General features: G+C 44.9%; 1 protein-coding gene across 3 annotated transcripts in view; it reads right to left on the bottom strand.

The window, feature by feature from the left end:
* Nucleotides 1-944: 944 nt before the first annotated feature.
* Nucleotides 945-11,005, bottom strand: part of Klhl18 (kelch like family member 18) — a 51,422-nt gene continuing 41,361 nt past the window's right edge. For all 3 annotated transcript variants that reach the window (XM_027932253.2, XM_027932254.2, XM_071600533.1), the window contains 3 exons: nucleotides 7,706-7,810; nucleotides 5,242-5,353; nucleotides 945-4,368 (listed from right to left, as the gene is read on the bottom strand). In XM_027932253.2, coding sequence (XP_027788054.1) covers nucleotides 3,982-4,368; nucleotides 5,242-5,353; nucleotides 7,706-7,810 — 604 coding nt within the window. In that variant the 3' untranslated portion in view covers nucleotides 945-3,981. The remainder of the gene's footprint in view (nucleotides 4,369-5,241; nucleotides 5,354-7,705; nucleotides 7,811-11,005) is intronic.

Genomic DNA, 11,005 nt, shown 5'->3' with positions numbered 1-11,005 from the left:
TCCCCAGTACTGGGCAGGGCTTGGGGGGAGGGCTCCCTGCTCTTAGGGATTACTGAGAGGACCAAGTGAGAATTGAGTGGTTATGTGTGAAACATGGGGGCTATGTGGGACATAGCACCCTCCCCCCAAAAAAGTTGCCATCCAAGAGTATCACCAATGGATGAGACCACAAACTGACTTTCCATATTATATATATATATATAATATATGTATGTATTCCCCTCAACCCCCAGTGTTGGGGATGGAACCCAGGGCCTTGCACATGCCAGGCAAGTGCTCTACCACTGTGTTACACCTTAGCCCACAAGCTGACTTTTGGAAAAGCAGGAGTGAGAGTGATGACTCACATGTGTAACCAAAGAGAACACAATGTAACCTTAGGAAGGCAGATCTGGAACATGGCTGTATTTGGGTAAGTGGAAGCTAAAAGCAGTTCTCATCACCACGTAACCTGGACCACCTCAGAGTGCTGAGCTGTACCCCAGTCCTGGGAACCCCCCTCTGAGGAGGGACCTAGGAATAAATATGTGGTTTGAAATTGTCCCAGTAGCTTTCATGTGTGTACCCAAGCACTTCTGCCCAAAAGCATTAAAAAGGAGCTGGAGGTATTGGTTTCCAGCAGTCAACAGGGCAGCTGTGTTCCATTAGGGAATTCTGGAGTTTTCCAACAGCTGAGTGAAGAGAAGGGGAAACCTAAGCGTGATGGAGAGCTGGACAGGAGCACAGATGCAGCAGCAACATGCAAATGGAGTCTACGTTTCCCCACCAGAGCTCATCTGATAAAAGACATTTTTTCAAAAGCTGCTTTTGCTGTGTATACACCTGGCATTTCCCTTATTTTCACAAGACTATTCATATTTTATCCAATATATTTATTCACTGAATTGCAGTAAAATATGATTTACTTATAATAGTTAAAAAATAAATCAGAAAAGAGCAAAAACTATTAGGTGTGTTCTCTTTATTTCTCTTTGGTTTCTTAACACAAAAGACATGCGTTCCATAAATAAAAGATATTCCGTGAAATGATAAATTGGGGTTGAGGGGACTGAACTCCTACCCAGTCAGATCTCTCTGTTGTGAAGTCAAGAGGCTGGTCTTTAGCTCCTATCTGGAACAATTTCAGGTGAGACCCAGAAGGGGAGGCTCTGTGTGTCATCCAAGGTGAAGTGTCCAAGGACAATGAAAGCCATAGTCCTCTGTTCAGAGGTGGGCTAGACCCCAAGCCCGCTGAGCAGAGAGTATCTGCCCTACTTTATTTTGGGGTACTGAGGATTGAACTCAGGGGTGCTCAACCACTGAGCCACATCCTCAGCCCTTTTTAATATTTTATTTAGAGACAAGAGTTTTGCTGAGTTGCTAAGAGCCTTGCTTAGTTGCTGAGGCTGGCTTTGAACTCACAATCCTCCTGCCTCAGCCTCCCGAGCCGCTGGGATTACAAGTGTGCACCACCACACCCAGCTGCCCTACCTCCTTGTTAAAACCTTTTCACAATACCTTGGGCCGTGCCTCTTCTTTTCATGGTGCTATTGGAAAGATTCCAACACTGAAGAGCCAGACCAGCCCTTTGGGATCTGACTGGGTGAGTGTAAAAAAATTAGTGTTTGCTCAGTTGTGCTCAGAGCCCAGATCAAAGCACTGGTTTGATCTTACATGGAAACAGTGACCTCAGGTGTGCAGTGCAACTTCTGCGGTAGGAGGTGGGAGTGGACTCAGGAAGGCCACCACAAGAGCAGCAGACTCTGGGAAATATCTATCATCCACAATGGCATCCCGAGGACCCAGCAAGACCTACTCAACAGCTACTAGATGAGCTCTTCACAATCCAGGCTCATCAGTGCTGCTTCAAATTCACAAACAAAAGGGTCCATAACAAGATACACTGATACACTCTTCTTAACAGGAAATGCAGACCCCAACTTCCTTCAGAGTCTACCTCTGTAGACAAACCAATGGCGAGTGAGAAATGCTGGGGCTTCCCAAGAGCCCAGGCTATATCAGCTATCAGATTGTTGAGTCTATTAAAATAAAAACATCACTTTCAAGTGCTTGTAGCAGAGGCCCAGCTCCTAAGTTGCAGGCAACAAAGGTCCTTCCCTCTGAGTACATGGCGATTGCACACACAGGTGAACCTGATGGTCCTGGGGTGGGAAGACAGCCCCAGCTCCACACTGTGCCTTTCTGAACAGGCTTCCAGGCCACTCCAGGAAGGCAGCAGAGGACAAGAAACCAAACAGGTGGAGAGTGGGACCCTAAGACTCAGTCTTGTGCTAAAAGGAATCGTATCCTCTTTTAGTCCTTTACTGGAAGAATTTTAGAAAACCAGATTTTGGCAGCAGCAGTTGAAGGACAGCCCCACTGCCCAGTGCACTGGTAACAAAAAAAGTCCTCCTTTTTGGGTCCTGCTGTGCTACATTAAGGTCCCATCCAGGGGGTAGGAGGAAGGAGCATAGAGTCTTTTCACGAGGTCATTTGCCAAGATTAGAGGAAAAGATATAAAATCTGTTCTTTGCAGCAGCAAAAGATTCTTTCAGCCTTTTGTTTTTTTATGTCATAAAGCCAGCTTTGCTTGAACATAAAGATCCACCTTGCTGGTTGGTCTGCCAAGGAATACAGGGAAGACAGACCCCTGGAATTGGCGAGTTGATGGTGGAACAGTGGAATGGCAGGGCAGATGAGGTTACCAGACCAAGCTAGCTCATGGCTGGTAGAAGGAGCAAGCCCCTGGTTAAGTTCTAGAGGTATGAATGGCAATGTGCCCCAGCAACATTATAATGAGGAAAATTATACAAGAATGATACATGGGCAAGTAAGAGTCTGTGAAATGCCGTTTCCTGCTGGTCAAAAAAGGAAGGAATGTAAGTGGGAATGGGGAATCTGAATGAGTGCTGTGGTGGCAGTGGGAGATAATCACAGGGGCATCTGGAGCCTACGGCGATAGCCAGGAGCTCCCACCTAGAAGAGTGGCAGTAATTCAGCAGACTCGCTAAGCCTACAATTAAAAAAGTCCTCTGATGGTGGGTGTGGAAGACAAACCCCATGAGCACCTTGCTCTAGGACCAGTCGAGAACGCACTGATTCCAGACACAGTGGGGCTCAGAGGGAACCCCATCTTCTTTGCGAGGCCTCAGGACCCTGGGATCCGAATATGGGAGTAGATACCGCCATGCTCGTGTTTGACGGTTTTCTGTTTAAATATATATTTGCCTTTAGTGTCTTTATATTTTCTTCCTGCAAAAAATTGTTCACTTAAAAAAAAAGGTATTTTATTTCCAGTTTCTTTCAAGTGTTTCTTTGTTTAAATTTCCTTCAGTTTCTTTCAAGTATCATTTTCCCTTCTGAGTCTCTTGGGCAAGATGAAAAAGATCTCATTGAAATCCCAAAATTAGACATGGGAAAGACATCTGTCCTCCCTGCTTACCCAGAGACAAGGATGAAATCCTCGGTGCACTACCGTGGAGGAAGAAGCATGCTTGTGTGCCACGAGCACGCTGCTGTAGTTGCACCATTGCAGGCAATAAGAACACTTGGGTGTGTCCTTTCTCTCCCAGCTAGACCCCACAGTTTTCAACAGCCCTGGCCGCTGCAGCCTTCCCTGGCAAACTGGCCACAAAATGGCAGAACAAGCAGGTGAGGAGCATCAGATGGAAGACCTTCGGCGAATGGGCGGCTCGCTGACCTGTGGTGGGAGCGAGCTGGGCTTGGATGGAGCCTGTGGATGTGTGGACCAGCAAAGCAGTTCTGTGTCACTGGCTGCGGGACCCAGAGGGGCTTCTGTCCTGTGCTGTACGTCTTGATGACTCAGGGTCACAAGGGCTGCACAGTGAGGGAGGACTAAAGCACCTGTAAAAACTGTACCTCTGGTAAACTCATATTTCACCCCATCTTCTGGTCCACAACCTCTCCTGAGAGGGATTGTCCCTGGAAGGAAGCGCCTATGTTTGTACCAAGTCCCTTCCCCACCATATCCCATCCTCTGTCTTAGATGGTGAGAAGAGGGATGCAGCCCACACCAACCCCTCCCTCATGGCATGCCATAGGGGCCATGAATGTCCAGCGGTCCGTCTCTGGGTCATACATCTCAACTGAGCTTAGGTTCGACTGCCCATCATAGCCCCCTACAGCATACAGGCGCCCACAGCTGGCCACAAGGGAGACCCGGCTTCTCCGTGTGTGCATGGGTACCATTAGGCACCACTGATCTGCCACAGAGCTGTACATCTCGGTGATGCTGAGGAAGCCAGAGCCATCGTAGCCTCCACAGACAAACATCTTGCTTCCCAGGGAGGCAGCGCCATGTCGACAGCGCTTGTTAAGCATGCCAGCTGCTGGGTGCCAGGTGGCTGTGTGGTGGTTGTAATGCTCCACCTGTAGTGGGGAGAGAGGCACAAGTAAAGGACAGTCAGAGACAAAGCCTGACCCGTAGGTGGCCTTGCAGGGCACAAAGGCCCATGTGGAATCAGACTCTGGAGGATCCTGGGGAAAGGAGCTTGGCCAGTAAGCTCTGGCTCTGATGCTCTTCCTTGGCTGTGTGCCTGCTCTCAGGCATGTGGAGGCAGTAAGAGAGGATCACTGAATATGACTTCTGGGTACATCCAAGGATGCCCTGCTAGGTAATGACAGAGCTGGGATGAGAGCAGGATCTCTGGACTGTCCAGAGGGCTCTAGGGAACTATTTTTAAATGGCTGTTTAGCATTTAAAAAAAAATTTTTTTGGTAGTATTGGGATTGAATCCAGGGGTCCTTTACCACTGAGCTATATGCAGTCCTTTTTGTTTTGAGACAGGGTCTCACTAAGTTGCTGAGGCTGGCTCTGAGCTTGCAGTCCTCCTGCCTTAGCTTCCTGTGTCGCTGTAGCTCAGATTATAGGTGTGTGCCACCATACTCAGTTGCTGCTGAGCTTTTAAAAATCATAATTGTAATTTCAAACAAAATATCCAGAAGAGTTACAACTTTATTCAATTTCATGCTTACTTTGGGTAGAAATTTCAAAAGGTCTTTTGTGGTATTCCACAGACAGCTAAATGGGTTTGGGGGATAGCAGTGACTACACTTTACCCCTCCTTTGTGAACACTGGCTCTCCCTCTCTAGAAATTAAGCATTTCTGAGGATGAATGACACAGGCTGAAACCTCACTAGGTGATGTTTTATCCAGCAATGGCAAGGCTGAAATATTCCTCAAAATACTCTCAAAGATACAAGGAGTAGGTGCCCTTAGCCCAGGAGGAGCTCAAACTCACACTGTTGAAGATCTGCAAACCGTCATGGCCGCCCGAAACATATATCCTGCCCTCAAAGATTGTAACCCCAGCAGCACTGCGGTTTGAGCTCATCGAGGTCACCACTGTCCACCTTCAGAAAAAGTCAAAACAGGAGGAGGGAATGAGATTCAGTTTTCCTGTCCTCCTAAGACAGCTTAGTAAGTTCCTGATGAACTGTGCTAGGTCTCCTATGCCCTGGACAATCTCCCCACAATTTTTTTTTTTTTTTGACAGGGCCTCACTAAGTTGCCCAGGCTGGCTTTGAATCCACTTCCCTCAGACTCCCCACTTGCTGATGCTAGGATTACAGGCTTGTGCCACCATGCCTGGCTAACTTTCCCTACCAGTTATTGCCTCTCTGACCACTTCTGCTGATTCTCTGGCTGCTGCTTCTCACCTGAGCTTCAAACCCATAGCCCAAGTTCTCTGTTCATCACCATGAACACTCAAAATCAGCATATCTCAAACCGTTTTTCCTATACAGATGCTCCTCTGACGAACTCACTGGTCCTGTTAGTGGAAGCTTCAGCTACCTAATTTCTTTATTTATAAAACCCCAGCATTTATTTGGCTTTTTCTCCCTCACTCTCAACATTCTTGTGGTCCCTAAGTCCTGGCTGGTCTGTTTCCTGGTCATTAGTTGTCCCCATTCCCACTGTCACTGTCTAGTTTTGGTCCTTACTTGGACCAAAAAAATCTGGACTAAAAAAAATCTCTTAGATGGATTGGCTTTCCGACCTTTCCCACTCAAAGCTCATATAGCCAGGGGAATTGCTCCTCCAGTGGCTCCTCATTGTCTCCTTTCAGGCATAATCTAAGTTTCTTAGTGTGTTTATTTACCAGATAGTCTTCACCTATCTTCCCTTTACCCTTACAACATACCACCCATATCTGCTATCTTTCTTCCACACTCCACACTCCTACTCCTAGATCCTAATTGCTGCTGTCCTTGATTACAGTGAACACATTCTTTTTTTCCCTGTACTAGGGATTGAACTCAGGAGTACTTTACCATTGAGCACTTTACCACATTCCCATCTGTTTTTTTTTTTTTTTTTTTAATTTTGAGACAGGGTCTAAGTTGCTCGCTAAATTCCTGAGGCTGGCCTTGAACCTGTGATTCTCCTGCCTCAGTCTCCTGAGTTGCTAGGATTACATTTATATGCTGCTGTACCCAGCTTATAGTGGGCACATTCGTATCTGAGCCTCTCTTCTTGTTGTCTCCCTGGCTATCTATGCTCATCATGAGTACCTCCTACTGTCTATCCATAATAGATCTCACTTTAGAAGACATTCCTATCACCTTGCCTTTTCCTCAAAGCCAGGGAAGGAGAGGGCCAAGGGCTCCAAACTCAGGGCTCCATGTAGGATGATCACAATGCATCCATAGTCCACCACACTGGGTATTACTTATAGGGTCTTTTTTTTTTTTTTTTTTTTTGTAGTACCAGGAAGTGTGTTTTTTTTTTTCCCCTTGGGAGGGGGTTTCCAATTAGTTATACATGACAGCAGAATGCATTTCAACCCTTGTACACAAACAGAGTACAGCTTTTCATTTCTCTAGTACTTACAGGGTCTTGAACATAAAACTTGCTGCTCAAAGCTAGTAAGTTGGTTAAGAGACAGAATATTAGCTTAAAAGCATTCTGATTGGTCTATCCAATTCATTTGCTTAGGTTTTGCTACATGAGAAAATTCAAATGTTGAAATAAAAAAATTCTGGCTAACCCTGTCAGTGTTTTCCAAAGACTGTTGTGCAAAATTATGCCACAAGATGGCGACAGGTTTTACACAACACCTATTAAACAGAGTTCTCTACCACAGAATTTTCCAGAGCCTTTGCAATGCTAATGTGATTATGGAAAGATAAGGATTCTGGTGGGATAGAAGACATCCACATTTCCCAAGTTTATTTAACTATGTAACTTTTTTCTTCTTTTTTCCAAATCATACCCTACTGGCTTTGGAACATACTATACTGTTCATCTATTAGTATCCTCTTTTGCCTACCTTTCCATTAAAATGGGCTGATTTAGCTAAGAGGTACAGACCATTAAATAAATGTTTCCAATTTCTAGGAAAACCATTGTTTTAAAAATGTATCTATCCTGGGCTGGGGATGTGGCTCAAGCGGTAGCCTGCTTGCCTGGCATGTGCGCGGTGCTGGGTTCGATCCTCAGCACCACATACAAATAAAAATGTTGTGTCTGCCGAAAACTAAGAAATAAATATTAAAAAATTCTCTCTCTCCTTTAAAAAAATGTATCTAATCATTCATTAATTTAATCAAGGGTTAATAAATAACTACAATGTGCAAAGTACTAAAAGGGACAAAAATAGTACCACATTTTCTACCTTCAAGAGGCTTAAATAAAAAACTGCAGCTCTAATTTTTAAATGGTGTAGTAAGCTCAAGTTGCCCCAGGGAGTTGGGGATCCTTACTTGTCCGTCTCAGGTGAGTAGGTCTCCACAGAGTTGAGGGAAGAGTTGCCATCGTAGCCTCCACAGACGTAGATCTGCCCGTCCAGCACAACTGTCCCCATGGCACTGAAACAGATAGAGCTGTCACCCAAGATGAGCCTTAGACTTCTTAGAGCAGCCTTTCATGCCCACTGAGAAATTAAACTATCACTCTTTCTAGACCTAAATCTCAGGTACATGCTTAAGTAAAGGTGTAAAATTGAAGCCACTGAGGCTGCTCTATGGTTCCTCTTATGCCCTGCAGCCCTGGGCTAGCTCCCCTTCCAGCTGGTTTCAGTTCTCAATCTGCCTGAAATGCTCACCATTCTGAGGTGAGGCCCAGGTCAAATTCCTCTCTCCTCTTCCTCCAAAGCTGTCCTGGATCCCTCAGCCAGAATCATTCTCCCTTAGCCCCATGCCCCCAGAGTGGCTTCTTTATCACAGCACTTGTCACAACCATTCATTCACTCATCAGCAGCTACTCTCAAGGCATGCCATCTTAGGTGCCAGCTTTAGAAGCTCCCACCCTCAAGGGTTTTATGTTCTGGCACGATGGGGTGCCAGGAATCTGTTTGCCATCTCTCACCAAGTGGAGACCTTCTGGAAGACCTCAAATTCATCTGTGTGCCCTCAATAGTATTTTTGTTGTGTGTTTTGTGCATAACTGGCTCTCACTTTACCTCTGACTTTTCACATTCAATTCACTATAAATGTGTTTCTTTACACGCATGACCCTAATCTGTCTCTGTGGGTGATGCTTCAGTTTCTGCTTGTTGTACATTTATTACATGTGTCAGGTACTCCATGCTTGCTATTTCCAATCCTCACCACACCCTGCAAGGAAGCAAGGATCACAAATTACAGTATAAGTGAGCTGCTAGCTTGGGGAATAGGGCTTTTTTTCTCAAGGCTGCCTTGGAAGAGGTGTGCCTTGGATTTAAATGACATAAGCCCAACTCCCTGCTCCTCACCTGATAAGCTCTCTTAGCATTAAAGACGGGGTGGGTGGTGGTCTGGTGCAATCATAATTTTCCACTCTATACAAGCCTTATGAGAAATGCCAAGCTGCCGGATTCACTGTTTTTAAACATGATGACTAAAAATGAATCTGGGTGTCTAACAAATAGGAAAATAAAATACACCAGGGTTACTGATACCTTTCAAGTATACACAGCAAATTAAATTGATCCACATAATGTCCCAGTATCAGACCCCTGAAGGACACAGTATCAGACCCTTTGAACCAGCCTGAAGGAGAAAAGGGACTTATCTTAGACAAGGACTACAGGAAGATGACAAATTCCTTCTAGATATGGACATGAATCTGACATAAAAATTAAGTAATAATTCAGGAGTTCAACAGTGATATGAGAATGAATGTATGAGATTAACTACAAAATAAGTGGTAAAGACAAGTGTAAGGAGATAAGGGAAAGTGCTGATCTGTGTGGACTGGTATAGTCCACTGCAGGAAAGCTCCGAGACTGCGGAGAAATGGCATGGAAAATGAGCAGAAAGGAGGCTGCGCTAACTGGCAGGATGGAGAGTTGTGTGGGAGGTTAGGAGAGGAACGACCAAGAAACATTTTAGGTAACCTATAATTTCAAAGGGATGAAGTCGAATGGGGCCCTGCAACCTAATACCAGGGCATTAACCACAGTGAAGGAGAGAAATACCCAGAGGACTTTCTTCCCAGACAACACTTCAAATTCACTGACATTGAAGCAAGGAAGTGGCCCAGAACAGACATACAAGGAATGCCAAGTGACTACTGACACAGCAAAAAAGCCACTTAAAGAAAGTTGCAAAGTGTCCAAGGGGCAGAGGGGGAAACATCAAGGTGGGGGTAGGTGGTGCGAATAAAGGAACTGTGCAAGCATTCTTGGGAAGTGCAGACCTTATGTACATATTTTTTTCTTCCAAAATGAACCTACTTGATCCCTTTGTGAATCTGGTCTTTAATTGCTACAAAGATTCCTCCTGGCTTGTGGTCACATGCTAATACTACTGAATGTGGAACATGTGTATCATGGCCATTACACTTTTATGTGGCACAGGACTTTCTTGTTAACTCTTCTTCCTTATCACACATACTGTCATTTGATTTCCCTCTTTTTTCCTTTTCAGTCACGTGCTCTTACAAGTGGACACCCTGAGGCATAGAAAGGTGAAGGGATCTATGAGGCAAATACTTAGATCACAGAATTACAAAGCAGAAAAACCAATAAAGAGCAACTGGTCCACTGGTTTTCAAATTAAAAGAAATTCATGTAGCTTCCCCTCCTTAAAACAGGGTCTATGTCAAGGAAGCTTGAAATGCAAAAGGGGAAAATACATAGCTGTTCTGGGTAAGTGGGTAGAGACTAGGACTGCTTTCCTTTCTCCTGTCAGTCTTCTGAGGAAAGACATCAGAGCACCAGGTGAAACCACTCATTTATTTTAGTGACCTCACAGGGACAGAAGAGCAAAAGAACTTGTCCAGTGACATCCCTTGAGCAGTATGGGCCTTCTCACTGCCCGAGCACATGTCTGACATAAGGAAAAATCTGCCTACCAGCTCTGCACTGAGAAAGCTCAATGCAGGCACTACTGGGATATCCTCTAATCCCACTTGTTATTCAGGGTGAGCAGGCAACAAATAGCTAGAATGTGTTCAGTGACATAAAAACGTGGTCCATCTTGCCACAAGACCTATGTGACCCTGAAGTAAAAAACACTACTTTGTTTCATATATTCCCTGGGCAGCGGGAACACACATGAAGCAAGAGTCCTTGGAGAAAGAAAATATAAAGAAAAACACTTTGGATTTCCTTTTATCACTAAGAAAGTTAAATCCAGGCTGGGGTTGTGGCTCAGCAGTGGAGCACTCGCCTAGCGTGCGTGAGGCCCTGGGTTCAATCCTCAACACCACATAAAAATAAATAAATAAACAAAATAAAGGTATTGTGTCTAACCAAAAAATAAATATTTAAAAGAACTCTCTCTATAAAAAAATTAAAAATAATTAAAAAAAAGAAAGTTAAATCCTCCTTATTCTTCAGGTTTCAACTTTAATCCCACCTCTTCCCTGAAATCTTCCAGACGTTCCAGTCCAGTTTCTCTCCCTCCTTGAATCTTCCACAATACATATTTTCAGTCCTTATCTGGCACTTAAATAACAATACAATTTCCACATGTCCATGTCTTGTTTCCCCAGGTTCCTCAAAGGACAAGGCAGGTATTTTATGTTTAAGCAGATGGGGGCTCACTCCCAGGAGGTGCCGGCAGAGCCTGGCCTGGCTG

The sequence above is a fragment of the Marmota flaviventris genome, chromosome 1, assembly GCF_047511675.1.
Source record: "Marmota flaviventris isolate mMarFla1 chromosome 1, mMarFla1.hap1, whole genome shotgun sequence".
Taxonomy (NCBI): domain Eukaryota; kingdom Metazoa; phylum Chordata; class Mammalia; order Rodentia; family Sciuridae; genus Marmota; species Marmota flaviventris.
This window is presented reverse-complemented; position numbering and strand designations above follow the sequence as displayed.